Source organism: Haemorhous mexicanus, chromosome 31 (genome assembly GCF_027477595.1).
Source record: "Haemorhous mexicanus isolate bHaeMex1 chromosome 31, bHaeMex1.pri, whole genome shotgun sequence".
NCBI classification, from domain to species: Eukaryota; Metazoa; Chordata; class Aves; order Passeriformes; family Fringillidae; genus Haemorhous; species Haemorhous mexicanus.
Window position 1 is genome coordinate 1878447 of NC_082371.1, and position 16722 is coordinate 1895168.

Below are 16722 nucleotides of genomic sequence, written 5' to 3' on the forward strand. Positions count from 1 at the left end.
TAAAATATATTTTATATAATAGAAATTTAAATATAATCATAAATACATTTATATATATAAATGTACATATACGTTTATATATATTTTATATAATCATAAATACATATTTATATAAAATAGAAAAATTCATATTAAAATATATTTATATCTACATATAAAAATATAACTTATAAATATATAACATATAAAATTATATAATATTATAAGTATCTATTATATACTATATAATATATAATATAAATGTGTGTATTATATTAATATAATATATGTATTATGTTATATTATATTATATTATATTATATTATATTATATTATATTATATTATATTATATTATATTATATTATATTATATTATATTATTATTATTATATTATATTATATATGCATACATAATAATTTAAATATATATTATATAAATATAGAAATAGTTTATAAATATAGAATATATAAATATATGGTTATAATTATATAAAAATATAACATATTTCAATAAATATATAAATGTATACAAATTATATATAATATTCTGAATTTATATAAAAATCAATAATTAATCAGGAGGGGACATGAGGCCAGGAGGGGACACAGCCCAGGAGGGGACACCAGCCATGGGGAGGGACACAGGCCAGGGGGGACATGAGCCCGGGGGGGGGACACCAGCCTAGGAGGGGGCACAGCCCAGAGTGGGACACGAGTCCAGAAGGGGACACCAATAATGGGGGTGACACAGCCCAGGAGGGGACACGAGGCCAGGAGGGGACACCAGCCCAGGAAGGGACACCAGCCCAGGAAGGGGACACCAGCCCAGGAAGGGGACACCAGCCCAGGCTCCTGGGGAGCTGGAGCTGCTCCTGGGGCTGCTCCACCGTGCCAGGGCTGGGGCTGAGCTGGGAGGGAACTGGTCTGACGGGGAGCACTGGGAGCGTGGCGGGGCCAGCAGGGGCCTGTTGGGTCCCAGCAGTGACAATCTGGGGGAGCCCAGAGCTGCTCCAGGAGGCTCCAACTGGGAATTTCCCTCCCTGTGATGCTGCCTTTGCTGCTGGGTGCACCCAGCACAAGTCTGTTCCTAGGAGATGATGAGAAATAATCCATTTCTCACCTGTTCAGACAATCCTCCACACAGCCCTTCCCACTGTCATCCTCGGGTTTCTTACAGTTGCAGGTGGTGGCCTCGTAGCCAGAGAGAGGTTTGACATCCACATAAACATCTGGAGGGGAAAAAAAAGAAAAAAAAAAGAAAAAACAAACCCAAATAGGGAAAAGAATTCTTTTCAGGCGAAAAACCAGAACTGTTTGCAGTATTTTCATTCCAATCAGTAAAGTAAAATAAAAAAGCAGGTGGAAGAGTCTTTGGTAGGACAAAGAGCAGGACAGAAAGGAGGGTGTCACATGAAAATTCCACAGTTTAGGAATAAGATTTTACTTACTGGAACGGATTTTTTTATAGAGTGGGACATCTGGCTTTTTATACAACTAAAAGGAAGAGAAAGACAATTTTAATACATTGCATAAGTGCATCTGTTATTCAAAAGGATCAGGGAAATTATGTTCTGTACATAGGCAACTGCTCTGTAATCATTACTAGAAATCTGTGTTCCCTTCTCTGGGCTCAGACTGCATTAACAAACAGGTCACAAAAAGGACCTGAAAAAGGAGAATTTGGGCTGGTGAGACAGTGGAGCAGTTTGTTCACCCCATTATTTATTCTGTCTGCCCAGAGCAATGTGGCAAACAGCTGTCCTGAGCACAGGCTCCTCTGAACAGGGCTTAGGAGAGGAGGAATTATTTTTAGCTACTTTGGAGAAACCATCTTTGGTGCAATCACCGTGTGCCAATGCTTAAAAAAGTGAAAACAAAAAATCAAGGTGCTGATTTATGATATCTTAAGGGTTTTTTTTTTTTTTTTCCCAATCTAGAGGATCCTGGGATTCTCTAAGAACTGTGAGGACAGGGGGGAGCCATGAGAAATGCAGATTCATCTTCTCTGCAGATGGACATGATGGGAAGGGAAAGGAGAGCTTACATCACAACTCATAATTTCATATAAATTCCAGCCTGTCAAACAAGCTTTAAAGAATAATTTCCAATTATTCTCCATTTCCTGCACTAAGAGCCTTCCCTCAGTGAGCCCTGTGGCCCACAGGAACAACCCAGACATCTCCACACCCCTGCACAGAGAAACTCCTCTGCAAGGGCCTCAAACATTCCAAGGAGAGCTGGAAAATGTCAAGGGAACAAATTCATGTATTTATTACTTATAAAAAACTGAAGAGATGAGACAGGCCATTGGGAATTCATGGCAAGAAAGTGTCCTAGGCTGAAATGTCCCCAGTGCTCCTGACTTGAGGATCAGATTCCAGAGGTGTTGGAGTGCAGCTGGAGCCACAGCTCCTGGGAGTGTGTCCTGCTCCCTTCCACATCTGTGAGCACTTTCTCACCACAGAGCTGAGGGAAGGTTCTCCCTTAAATCCCGTGCTAAATCACTTGGTGGAAACATCTCAGGCAATAAAAAAAAAAAAAAATCCTATTTTTAAGCCTGCACATATTTAAAGCTCTTTAAAAAGAACGAGACTGTTAAACAGTTTCTCTCCTTTCCTCAGTATGAAAATCTCAGCTTGCAAGTGAAAAATAAATTCCACTCTGCTGGGATTGATCCAAGAAAAATAAGGCCTGAAATTTCTCAGTGCTGCTGGCAGTACATCCCAATTCTCCCGAGGCGTGTCTGAAACCAGCTCCCCACACAGCAGCACTGCCAAAATAAAAGTCTGCAGCCAAATTCATGACTTTTGTCAGAGCAGGAACTCACAGGGTTGCTATTTTGCAGGAGCTGGAAGAATGGGAATTTTCACCATGAAATCCATATGCAAATCCCTTCTCCCTCACACAGCTGGGATGTGTGAACAGGCTCTCTCTGAGTGCTGCTGTTTCCTTCTGATCCCGGCCTTGGCAACCCCTGAGTGCTGCTGTTTCCTTCTGATCCCAATTCTGGCAACCCCAGTGAGCTCTTATCTCCTACCTGGTTGTGTTTCCACTGCCAGAGGATGTCGTAAGGCAGCTGGAAGTCGATTCTCTTTTGTCTGAGGTACTTCCCTGAAAGCACAGAGAGGTTGGTGAGGGGCACACACTCACAGCCCCACGTCCTGAGAGAGTGGGAGCTGCTCCCAGGCACCTGGCCAGGCTCTGGCAGGGCCTCTCAGGGCTGCAGGTAGAAAGGAGAGGGGCAGAAGCCTCAGAGAACATTCTGGATGTCAGAGCAAGGCCCAGGGAACCCCCCCAGGACACAGAACCAGGTCCTGCCCAAGAGGGGCCTCTGTGGCAGTGAGGGATGGGAAGGAGCTGGGTCAGACCCTGCCATGGGCAAGCCTGGACAGCACTGACCACAGCTGAAACAAGTGACCACAGCACTGACCACACCTGAAACAACTGACCACAGCACTGACCACAGCACTGACCACAGCTGAAACAACTGACCACAGCACTGACCACACCTGAAACAACTGACCACAGCACTGACCACAGCACTGACCACAGCACTGACCACAGCACTGACCACACCTGAAACAAGTGACCACAACACCTGAGAGCACTGACCACAACCCTGTGAGGGTACCACAGCCAACACCAGACAGAACTGACCACACCTGAAACAACTGACCACAGCACTGACCACAGCACTGACCACAGCTGAAACAAGTGACCACAACACCTGAGAGCACTGACCACAGCCCTGGGAGGGTACCACAGCCAACACCAGACAGAACTGACCACAACACCTGAAACAACTGACCACAGCACTGACCACAGCACTGTGAAAGTACCACGGCCAACCCTGGACAGGACTGACCACAACACCTGAAACAACTGACCCCAACACTTATCAGGGCTGACCACAGCACCTGACAGAAATGACCTGCAACACCTGACAGCACTGACCACAGCACCTGACAGGACTGACCATGACCCATGACACAACTGACCACAGCACTTACCAGGGCTGACCCCAACCCTTATCAGGGCTGACCCCACCCTTATCAGGACTGACCCCAACACCCATCAGAACTGACCCCATCCTTATCAGGACTGACCCCAACACCCACTAGGGCTGACCCCACCCTTATCAGGGCTGACCCCAGCCCTGTCCTCAAAGCTGACACTTTCTCCTGAGATTTCCTGTGCACAACCCAACACTTTAACAGCCAGGACAGGACCTGCACTGCCCATGCAGGCTGGTAAATCACAATATTGTACTCAAAGAAATCAAATCAGTTTTGAAAAGAGTCTCCCAGCCTGTTCCCGTGACCTTTACCAGAAGGGATTTAAGAATGAATTCAGACTTGGCAAATACATTCCTAGATTTTTTGGAAAGGCTTCAAGGGGATCTGTATTTTCAGCAATAACTGGAACTCATTTTAGACAGGAGTTCCTGCTTTCACTGCAGATTTTGGCTCCATTCTTTCATTCCCTGTCACCCCTAAAGGACACAGACCCATGACATCATTCACACCAGTCCCCAGGGCTGACACTGCTTAGCTCCAGCCAAGATTCAACATTCTCTGATCATTTTGCTGGAATCCTGTGGCACAGAACTGCAGGGAGCAGAGTGCTTAGGATGAGGTGTCAGGCCCAAGCTGATTTTTATTCCCCCAGCTTTTCTAACTGTTAACAAATGCCTTTATATTCCTCCAGCAATGCTCTGTGGGTTCATATAAATTCACATGCATACCCTCACCACTGGAAAATAAAAATGGTAATGTTTTCCTTACAATTTACCCCTAAATTACTTTCCATTTTCAATGCCTTATTCATCCCTAGCAGGTTCCAGGAAAGAGCTAAATCTGCTGGGAATTTGCTTTCACTTCTATGACCTCAGCAGGCCACACAAAAGGCTCTTTCAGGTGCCCTGGCACCGTGCCCCCAGCACAGGGAAGGTCCCCCCAGCCCTCCCTGGGTGTCCCCAGTGCAGTCCCCTGGCAGAACCCAGTCCTGGTCACTGCCCTGGGCTTCAACCATCCCCAGGCACCCCTGGAGCCAGGGCAGAGCTGCAGGGCAGGACCAACAATGTGAACCTGGTTTTATCAGCCCATTGAAAAAGGAGCTGAGCAAAGGCACATCTTGAAGAATTTAAATTGTCACCTTCAGCTCTGAAACCTGTTCTGTGGCTCCTGATTCACACAGATCTGTCCAACTGCTCTGCCTTGCTGTGCAGGGAGCCAAAGGGTTCAGTTACAGACACAAAGCAGTGACAGCTTCTGTCTGATGGGACAAAGATTCCTGAATTCCACAAAGCTGCTGGGCCTGACAGGACTTGCAGCAACAATCACAGCACTTCAAAAGCCGGAACAATTACCTGAGAATCAGGAAATTACTCAATCCTACCAGGTTTAACCTGGGAAATGGTAAGAGCTGTGAACAGTGGAGCTCTGGACCATCCCCCCTGCCCCAGGAGAGGCATCCTGAGCTCCATCCCCTCTGAGGGCCTGGGACAGACCTGGGCTATGAAGTGTTCAAGGCCAGGGACAGGGTTTGGAGCAAGCTGGGCTCTGGAATTCCATGGAACAGGGTGGAATAAGATGATCTGTAAGGTCCCTTCCCACCCAAACCATTCCATGATTCTGTGAAATCCTAAATCCCATTTTTTTCCTACCTGAGACCTAAAAATGGGGATGAAATAAAACCAAAGCTAACAGCAAAGCTTTAAATTCTTCCACCCTTTTATCCCTGTGTAAAGACAGACACCATTAATGGGGGGACATGGGGGAATTTATCATTTCAGCTTTTGGAATTTAAATGGTCATAATTTACCTTGAGGTGGAGACTATTGCTCTGCATTTCATCCAAGGACTATCACAGTTAAAGCAAGTTTTCAACTAGAATGGGATTTTCTGACACCCAAAAAAATCAAGAGCAATGTTTAAAACTAAAAAAACCCCTCTTGAGTCAAACTGGGGAACACAGGGGGATGAGCTGGCAAAGTTCATGTGCCAAAAGCCACGAGTGACCTGGCAAGGGATAAAAGCCAGAGAGAGGCAGAAGCTGTGCAGCCCCCCAGTGCCACCTTTGTCCCCCAACACTGCAAACACAGATGAGGTACCCACCGACGTGGATGGGGGCTGGGAAGAGCCCATGCTCGTGCTCCCCTGGGGTGTATTCCAGCTTCTCCTTCTTCAGCTGGATCAGGCGACTCTTGGGGCTGTGGAGAACAGGGACAGAACCAAAATGTCACAATGGGGAGCATCTGTCTCTTGCAAGCATGCATTTTCTGCTTTAGGTGAGGCACAAATGTCTGGAGCATCAGGCAAGAGAGGAATAAAGAGATGCTCTCCAGGCTGCCTGTCAAACACTGATCCCAACCCTCCACAGTGGGGTTTTTCTCCATAAATGATGTTAAGGCAACACCCAACAGGACACCACTGACTTTAAATGTGATTTAAAAGTAATAACTGAAGCTACACAAATAAAAGAGGACCAGCAGATTGAATCTGGTGGTTTTGCTGAGGAACTGGACACGTGATACATGCAGAGCTCTCCTAAGAGCAAACATTCATCTGCTGCCTGTTCATCAGGAAAGGCAGAAAAAAGAACAGAAATCAGAGTTAAAAAATCAATGAGACCTCCCTCTGAAGGAAGAAAGAATTAGAGTGGTTGTATGGGTCAGGCAGGTGCCAGCTCTGTACTCTGGTGTTTATAAACATCTCCTGGCCAACAACAAACCTTGGAAAATAGATCTGATGGGGTTATATTTAGAACTGCAGTCCTGCAACATTCTAAATGTTAAACAGACCAAAGATTAAATGAAATTGAAGCCTACTGAAGCTTTTTAAGGGATTTATTTTAAGAACTGGACAAGTAACAGCAAGGTGGCTCAAGAAAAAAAAGTGATATTATTGTTTAACTAGTGAAGGGAAAATGCAAGCTGAAAACAAAATTTGAGATACAGATATCAACAACTGGAAATACCAAGGAGGAAATTCTTCCCTGTGAGGGTGGGGAGGCCCAGAGCAGCTCATCCCAAAGCCAGCAGCAGAGCAGGGCAGGACTCAGCACGTGGAGGCAAAGGGAAGACAAACCAACCCTTGGGATTTGGGACTCCCCCCTGAAGGGCAGGGGAGGAGCAGCTCCGATCTCTGCTCTGTGTGACAGTGACAGCACCCCAGGGAGTGGCCAGGGCAGGTTTAGGATGGGAATCAGGCAGAGGTTCTTCCCCCAGAGGGTGATGGCACAGCCCCAGGGCTGCCAGAGCTGCAGGAGGGTTTGGACACAGCTCAGGCAGCAGGGTGGGGTTGTTGGGGCTGTGCACAGCCAGGAGTTGGACTCCATGATCTCTGTGGGGCCTTTCCAACTCAGGAACACTCAAAGTTCCAAATATTTACACTGAAGAAAAGGAGAAGACTCTCTCAGCTCCTCCTCTGTGAGGTGTGAAGTGTACAGCAGTGCCAGACCATCCAAGTGGCCAAGTTTCAGCACATCTCTTTAAAACAGATAAAATTCAAGTGGCCTCACTTTGCTCACACTGAGATCTCCTTTTCTTCCTTAGTCTTGACCCTTTCACTGATTCCTTCACTCTATACAGGGAGAGATGACAGCAGGAGCAGCTGATAACCTGCACTGGCAGTTTCCCAGAGGTCTCTGAAACATTTTAAAGTGGTCTGTGACCTTGTGAGAAGGAGCCAAATTTTCTCTCTTTTCAATCTGTCAGATCATGTTGGAATAGAAGCACAAATTCCTGACTTCAACTGATTTGTTCAGAAATTAGAAATTCAGAATTAGGCACTAGAAAACATGTGTGACTACAAAGGGAAGGGACAGAGGGAGGTGTCCACATTCTAGTGGACACCAGGCTGCAAACCAACCAGTGGGAAAAATCAAGAAATGCTGGATTTTTCTACCCTAAACATCTCAGAGAAAACAGAGATGAACTTCCCTGAGCTGTGAAATGAACTGGGTGCATAGCTGAAATTCTTTCACACAGAAGATGACCACTTGTCACCACTCAGCCAATGCAAACAGGAACCTACTGACCCCTTCTCTGCAGCCACTGCGTGTCACAGACATGTTTTATGGAAAAAACCTTTCCTTAGGATTTTTCCTCCTGAGAAGCTGAGAGGCCTCAGGAACAAAATGCAAACAATGATTATTTGCTGCTGTGGAATGCAGCAGGTGGATCTGGGATTGGTCTCATGTAATTGTTTTTGATTAATGGCCAATCCCAGCCCAGCTGTCCAGACTGTCTCGGTCACAGACAAACTTTTGTTATTCATTCTTTTTTTATTCTCAGCCAGCCTTCTGCAGAAATCCTTTCTTCTATTCTTTTAGTACAGTTTTAACATAATATATATCATAAAATAATAAACCAAGCCTTCTGAACATGGAGTCAACTTTCTCATCTCTTCCCTCATCCTGGGACCCCCGTGAACAATGTCACCAATGGTGACCCTGGCTGAGAAGACCACCACAACTGTGCTCAGAGCCTGCACACATCCAGCTCTCCCAGCACCTGCGTGGCCAGGACCGTTCAGACTCTTGAATAAATCTCTCACCTTCCTCAAGGCTGCTTTCTGACTGGGGTTACATTTGACATCCTCGTGGCTCAGGGTCTGACAATTACCATCACATCACTCTCCACAGGCTTCAGTTAAGTGGATGGTTTTAATTCACCTCCTCAGGAGTGGCAGCTCTTTATGGCTCTAGGTGAAAAAAGAGTTTTCCCTGGATTGTCAGAGAGCAGTTTTGCTCTGTTTCACTTACTCTGTTGTTTTGTAGACATCAGAGTAGAGCCCAGCCTTCTGGTACTTCTTCTTTGGGGGTCGAGGGGCTTTCTTCTCGCGCTGGGTCAGAGGAGGCAAAGGCTGCTCAGGGGTTTCAGGTTCAGGTGGTTTCCCAAGGGCCTCATGTGGACTGGGAGGTTCAGCTACTGTCTCAGAGAAACTGGAAGAAAAAGTGGAGATTAAAAAAAAAAAATCACATTCCCATTAAGATCATTTCAAAGTATTTCATTATTCCTCTCTTGAATCTGGTTCATGTTTCTGAATTTCTGGGTGACTCAACTGCTCAAAAAAATTCTCACTGACCACGACCAAGTGGGGGTTAAGTATAATCATAAGAAAAGTATGATTCTTTTTGTGATGTTATTATTACAAAAAGAATGTTGTTTGTGTTGCCAATGTTTATCCTTGGAGCCTCAGCTGAGTAATTGAGAAGGCAGCTCCTGCTCTCTGCTCTTGCACTCTGTAACCCTTCCCTGAGCCTCCAGGAGAGGCACAGAGCAGCCCCAGAGCACGTGGGGCCAGCAGCTCCTGCACAGCAGCCACTTCTGGAGAGCAGAGCTGCTGGCAGAGTTTATTTCTTGATGAAGAGTGTGATTTGTTGAGATCAGGGAGATTTCTGGTGTGTGCCTCCAGCAGTGACTGCACAGGTGCACCCCCTAACTCCTCCCTGCTGCTGCAGCTGACCTCTTTATGTGCTGTGCATCCCTTTACATCCTGAGCTGCCTGGGAGTGTTTGTGACCCCCGTGAGTACACACAGCTCCTCAGGGCTCCTCACTCTGCAGCTATGAGATTTTCTGAAAAATCCTTTCCTTAGGATTTTTCCTCTTGAGAAGTTGAGAGGCTTCAGGAACAAACTGCAAACAAAGATTATTTGCTGCTGTGGGATGCAACAGGTGCATCTGTGATTGGTCTCATGTAATTGTTTTTAATTAATAGCCAATCACAGTCCAGCTGTCCAGGCTGTCTTGGTCAGAGACAAACTTTTGTAATTCATTCTTTTTCTATTCTTTGTAAACTTTCTAGTGAAATCTTTTCTTCTATCCTTTTAGTACAGTTTTTAATATAATATATATCATAAAATAATAAATCAAACCTGAACACAGAGTCAAGATTCTCATCTCTTCCCTCATCCTGAGACCCCTGTGATCACCATCACATTCCTCCACACAGGATGAAGGAACAACCTGTGGCACCTCATCAGTTAGCAGCTCCTTAAACACAGCCTTCACCAGCACAACCGATTTTTAGATCACCTGGGTGTTTTCAGTACCTGAGGAAGCACCTGCACACACTCAGGGCTGACATGGCAGCAGCTCTCTGCTCACAGAGAGCAGGCACAGACTTTCCCAGGCATTTTCCTGGGGAAGCTGTGAGAAAGCTCAGAGAAAGAATTAAAACAATTCCTATCATCCTTGCTACACCTGCTGCTAGACACGTGCAGAACGTGCTATGGAGATTTCTTTACCAAAGAATAGTTTCTTGATTGGACACTACTAGTAGTGTTTTGGTTAGTCAACAAACTGGGTCAAACTGTCTAGAAGAAGTGATAAGTTTCTTAAAAATATAGTATAGAAGAATAAAACAATAGTTCAGCCTTCTGCATCATAGAATCAATGCTAATTGTGACCTGGCTGGGGGCCTGCTACCACAAATAGTAACCCTGAGTGGACCACAGCTGGCTCCCTCTACACTGCACTCCTCCATTATTGTATTTGCACTTCCCCCAGACTCTGGAAGGAAGGAATGATGAACCTGACTCCATGTTTCCAGAAGGCTAATTTATTACTTTATGATACTATATTATATTAAAGAATACTAAACTAAACTATACTAAAGAATACAGAAAGGATATTTATCTTTCTGCAAAGACAATAGTGAAAGATAATAATAGAAAAAGATAATAATTAAAATTTGTGACTCTTTCCAGAGTCCCAACACAGCTTGGCACTGATTGGCCACTGAGCCAAAAGAACTCACAGCAGAGACCAATGAAACAACTACCAATTGTTGGTAAACAATCTCCAACCACATTCCAAAGGAGCAAAACACAGGAGAAGAAAACCAGATAATATTGTTTTCCTTTTTCTCTGAGGCTTCTCAGCTTCCCAGGAGAAGAATCCTGGGTGAAGGGATTTTCCCAGAAAATGTGAACACTTCACAAAACCAAGCAGAAGATGCCCTCAAGGACTGAAACGTTCTAAACCCGACTGAGGTACAAAAGTGCAAGGGCATCACCTCTTATTGCTCTCCTGCTCATCCTCGGGCAGAGACTTGTGCCTCTTCCTGGCCTGCTCCTCGGGCAGCCACCTCTTCCTCTTCCAGCCCTTGCGCTGCTCGGGGTCCAGGTTCACGCTCTGCACCACGGCCTCGATGACGTCCGTGATGGTGTCCGGCCCCAGGTGCAGGGGGCTGCTGCTCTGCTGTCTGTCCTGCAGCTCCTGGCTGACCATCCTGGCCGCCTGCAGGGCCTGCACGGACACCACGGCCTGCATCGGGTACTTGCGCGGCCGCCCCGGCCGCCGCTTCACGAAGTTGTTCCCCGTCCTCGACTGCCTCTGCAGCTTTTTGGCTTTCAGGATTTTGTTGACGTGGTCCAGATTTTTTTTTGTGGCCAGGATCTTGTTGTAATTGCACATTTTCCTCGCTTGCCTCTGCATGGCCTCCACCACGCTCCTCTTGAGGTGCCTGGGCGAGTAGGTGCCGGGCAGGGAGACGCCCTCGGGCGCGCCCAGCCCGTCCTGCTTGCCCGGGGCTCTGTCCCGGGAGTGGCTGCGGGCCGGGCTGGCCGAGGGAGGGCTGCCCATCACCCCCTCCAGGCCCTTCTCCAGCGGGGGGGGCCCGTCCTGCTGCTGGGCCATGCGCTGCAGCAGCGCGTCCACCGCGTCCTCGGCCGCCGGGGCCAGGCGGGCAGCCCGGGCGGGCACTGCCACCCCTGAAACACACACAGGCCTGAGGGTGGGCACGGGGCTCACCTGGGGGGGTCATGGGCTTGTCAGCCTGCAGCTCCTGGGCTGTGACGCTGATCATATAGTCATTCCAACAGAATAATATTGGATGTAATATATATGGCAATAATAATAATAATAATAATAATAATAATAATAATAATAATAATAATAATAATAATAATAATAATAAGCTATAATATCAATAATATCTATATTAATATAAAAACATATAATATATACCATAAATATATGATTTTATATAATATATAATATTATATTATATATTCAGTATAATTATATGCATTATATATTTAATATAATATAATATAATATAATATAAATTATAATATATAAATTTATATATAATATATAATCTATATATAATATATATCATATAATATATAATCTATATATTATATGATCTATGTTATATATAGATTATATATTATATTATATATATAATATATATTATAATATATAAAATTATATATAATATATATTCTATATATAATATATATCATATAATATATAAACTATATATAAAATAGATCATATAATATATAATCTATATAAAATATAGATCATATAATATATATGATATAACAAATATGATACCACAATATATAATGTAATAATAATAAATAATACATATTATAATATATATCTAGAATATATCAAATAAATATCTAATACAATAATTCATGTGATATATTATATATAACACATGATATATGATATATAATATATAATACATAATATATAATATTGTATAATGTATAATATATAACATATATGCAGTATACAATACATATCATGTACTATATACTATATATTATATACAATATAATAATATTATATAATAATAATAATATAATTGTTAGTGTATAACTCTAAACTCCATATTATTTATATTTTTATATTTTATAATTTTTATATATTTGTAGTCCTGCAATTCTTAGTGTCTAACTCCAAACTCCATATACACTGCTAGCTGCAGCTGTCCCACTTTGGGCAGACACAATTCCTCTCCAGCCTGGCAGTCAGGGACACCTCACTGCCTCAGGCCCTGAGAAATGCAAACTAAAGTGAGTTGGGGGGAGCAAATTTGGGTGAATGACTTCATTACCTGAAGCTGTAATTGGAACATTAATCTCCAACATGCAAATGGCCCAAACTCATAAAAGTGTGAAAACCTGTGACCCATCTTCCATGTTTAGCAGGATTGATTTGCCCAAGATCTACCTGAAAGCCCTTCAACAAACACAGCCACTTTTTATTGCCTCACTTCTGTCTGGCCTCTGTTTTCAGGGAGCCCAAGAAGGGCTGAGAGTGGGGAGGGACCAAAACCACAACGGCTGCAGCACCTGACAGCATCTGTGTCTGGGACTGCCCAGAACACTCCCTGAAGAGATTCTGGAATTGCACAGGGACCCAGTGACACAGCTAGTCACATTTTATATCATCCCTACTAACACTGAATTATTCTCTTTATTCCCACACAATCCCCCATTTCTAACAGCAAAAAGCAATGAGGGTTCACTCGGTCCTTGAGTTCCTTTCTATTCAATATTGAAAATACAAAACCCTCTGTGCACATAAAAACTCAATCCTGATAAAAAATGGAGCAACATCTGACGTATTTTTAAATTGAAACAACTATTTCCATTGCTCTTGAAGTTTTTTTGTCAAATAGATAAGGCTGATGATGACAGAACTGATTGGATAAAGATAAATCAAAGTATCTGGACAGAAGAGAAAGGCTAATCTGCACAGGAAGTAAACCTAGATCTGACTTTTGAAATTGTTATTTGCTTTAGAGCTGAAGATTGATGTTTGAAAAAGAAAGTTTCCAGGTCAAGCATGTAGATTATGCTGCATTAAAAAGGGATTTATTCCAAACCAGGAGCTTCCCAAAGCTGCCCTGTGCTCCTTAGTGACAACATTCCATCAGGAGAAATGAAATGGATGCTGCCTTCTCATAAATACATCCCAAGTGCACATTGGCACTGACAAAATGGGAGTTTAATTGTGGCCAACTCTTTAGATCAGATCTGCTCAAGCCAGAGGGGCCCAGGTGGAGCCTGAGCAGCACGTCCTGGTGTCAGGGAACTGTCAGAGGAAGACAACAACATGGGTTTATCAAGGGCTCCAGCACTGGACAGCAGGGAGATTATTTGTTAGATGATAGAGATAAAGCACAACCAGTTTAGATATTCTCTAGCCTGCTAGCTATTCTTGAAGTACTTTCTATTTAAATGTTTTCTAGTATTTTTCCAATTGTCATTCTGGAGAACACATTTCTCACTGAGATTCCAAAGTCAGGAGTTTGTAAACATCTAATACCTAATATATTTTGTTTTGCACACAAAAAGGTGTTTTCCAGCCTTCTAGCTACTCTTGAAGTATTTTCTAGTTTAAATATTTTCTAGTATTTTTCCAATTGTGTTAATCTGGAGAACACATTTCTCACTGAGATTCCAAAGTCAGGAGTTTGTAAATATCTAATATAATAGATAACATATTTTGTTTTGCAAACAAAAAGATGTTTTCTAGCCTTCTAGCTATTCTCTAAGTATTCTATTTTAAATATTTTCTAATATTTTCCCAGTGCTCAGCAGTCCAGTTGTGTCATTCTGGAGAACACATTTCTCACTGAGATTCCAAAGTCAGGAGTTTGTAAACATCTAATATAATATCTAATGTCTAATATATTTTGTTTTGCAAACAAAAAGGTGTTTTCCAGCCTTCTAGCTACTCTTGAGTATTTTCTATTTAAATATTTTCTAGTATTTTCCCAGTGCTCAGCAGTTCAACTGGGTCATTCTGGAGAACACATTTCTCACTGAGATTCCAAAGTCAGGAGTTTGTAAATATCTAATATCTAATATAATATCTAATATATTTTGTTTTGCAAACAAAAATGTATTTTCTAGCCTTCTAGCTATTCTTGCAGTATTTTCTAGTTTAAATATTTTCTAGTATTTTTCCAATTGTGTCAATGTGGAGAACACATTCCTCACTGAGATTCTAAAATCAGGAGTTTGTAAGTGCAAACAAAAAGGTGTTTGTTTCAGAGTACACTATTTGGAGGAGAAAGAGTCAGCAAAACTTGATTTAAAAATCCTCCTCTGGACAATGCTCTCCTGGTGACACAAGACAAGAGAATTCTCCTGCTGTGAGCTGACAGGGACACCCTAACAACTCCAAGACAACTGGAAGGATTTACACTTCCAGCTCTGCATTTCAGATGGAATAAATAAAGAAAAATTCCCCTTTGTGGGATGGAGCTGGGGCTCCTCACCTGCTCAGGGACCCTCAGGCAGCTCCACATTCCCTGGGAACTGCTCCAAAGGGCTGGGGCACTGCAGGCTCTGCTCTGGGACAGCTGCAGCTCCTCTCTGCCAAACCCCTGGAGCCCACACACATTCCCCAGGCAGGGAAAACACAACCAGGACTGATCTGCTCAGCTGCATCCTCACCTCGGGGACTTTGAAGGTGATAAATTTGTGATTTATCAATGCTCCTGCACAAAGCCCTGCTCACTCCACCTCCTATTCCCAGCCACAACTGCAGCTGCCCCTTGCAAGGGAGTGAGGGCAAGGAAGGGATTGAACAGAGGAGAAAGGAAGATTCCTTTCCCACTGTTTCTGCAGCACAGGCTGGATGTAAACATCTCTCTACCTGCTGTAAACATCTGTTTAAACAGGCAGGAAACGGCACTTTTGGCAGTACTAGATGGAAACCATCACTTGTTCTAAGCACCAGTCCCAGGGATTTACATTTGCAGTCAGTTTGGGAGTCTGAGAAATGTCTGAATTCTGCTAATCAGAGTGTTTCTGCAACTGAGCTTCTTACAAAATGGGTCAACCTGCTGGATTTTCTTCTGTCCACTCCCCGGGGAGCTCACATTCCATTTTTACAGCATCACAGAATGGTTTGGGGTGGAAGGGACCTTAAAGACCATCTTGTTGCACCTCCCTGCCATGGGTAGGGACACCCTCCACTGGAGCAGGTTGCTCAGAGCCCACTCCAGCCTCTCCTGCTACCCTCAGTGCCCTGCAGGGAATGTCAGCCCTCGGCTGTCCTGCTGCAACATCCGCCCCAGATCCTGCACCCAAGAGCTGTTCTTGTATCATGGATTTGCTGAGATGCCATCAGACTTTCAGTACTTCCATTATCTCTCTCCCATGAGCATTTCTGGCCTGGCTGGGGGCAGTCACTGATGGTTGGGATGAGCCACGTGTCACCCTCCATCACCTTGGCAGGATTCTGACATATCAGCAAGAAAACTCCACAGCACAGCCTGGCCTGATCCTCCTGTGACCAGCCCAGGGCCAAGAACCTCTGCCTCCAGAGCAGGGCCAGAGTCAGGATTTTACCCAGGGAAGAATTAATTAATTCTTCTAATCCATTAATTAACTGAAATGTCACAGCCTGGATTAAAGCCCTGAGCTCCACAAGGCCTAACTTAACCTGGTGAGGAACCAAACCCTACCCTGCCACAGCTGTGCTGCTGCTTCTCTGAGCACCTGAAAGCTTCCTGTTCTACAGCCCAACCCACAGCCCTTGTACCCCAAAGTGTCAGTGGAAAAATGGAGTGGAAATCACCACGAGCTGAAGCTCTCACAGCCTGCTGTCCCAGAATGTGAGAGGACAAACTCAGGATCTCCATGAGCTGGAGCTCTCACAGCCAGGCTGTCCCAGAATGTGAGAGGACAAACTCAGGATGTCCATGAGCTGAAGCTCTCACAGCCAGGCTGTCCCAGAATGTGAGAGGACAAACTCAGGATCTCCACGAGCTGGAGCTCTCACAGCCAGGCTGTCCCAAAACATCAGAGGACAAACTCAGGATCTCCATGAGCTGGAGCTCTCACAGCCAGGCTGTCCCAGAATGTGAGAGGACAAACTCAGGATGTCCATGAGCTGAAGCTCTCACAGCCTGCTGTCCCAGAATGTGAGAGGACAAACTCAGGATCTCCACGAGCTGGAGCTCTCACAGCCAGGCTGT

At 44.3% G+C, this 16722-nt stretch overlaps 1 protein-coding gene across 4 annotated transcripts in view; it reads right to left on the reverse strand.

Annotated features, from left to right (window-relative positions):
• Positions 1-16722, reverse strand: part of ASH1L (ASH1 like histone lysine methyltransferase) — a 77666-nt gene that overhangs the window by 25304 nt on the left and 35640 nt on the right. For all 4 annotated transcript variants that reach the window (XM_059870793.1, XM_059870791.1, XM_059870795.1 and 1 more), the window contains exons 5-10: positions 11002-11698; positions 8746-8925; positions 6096-6190; positions 3017-3090; positions 1428-1473; positions 1100-1208 (exon numbers count right to left, since the gene is read on the reverse strand). In XM_059870793.1, the coding sequence (XP_059726776.1) occupies positions 1100-1208; positions 1428-1473; positions 3017-3090; positions 6096-6190; positions 8746-8925; positions 11002-11698 (1201 nt within the window). The remainder of the gene's footprint in view (positions 1-1099; positions 1209-1427; positions 1474-3016; positions 3091-6095; positions 6191-8745; positions 8926-11001; positions 11699-16722) is intronic.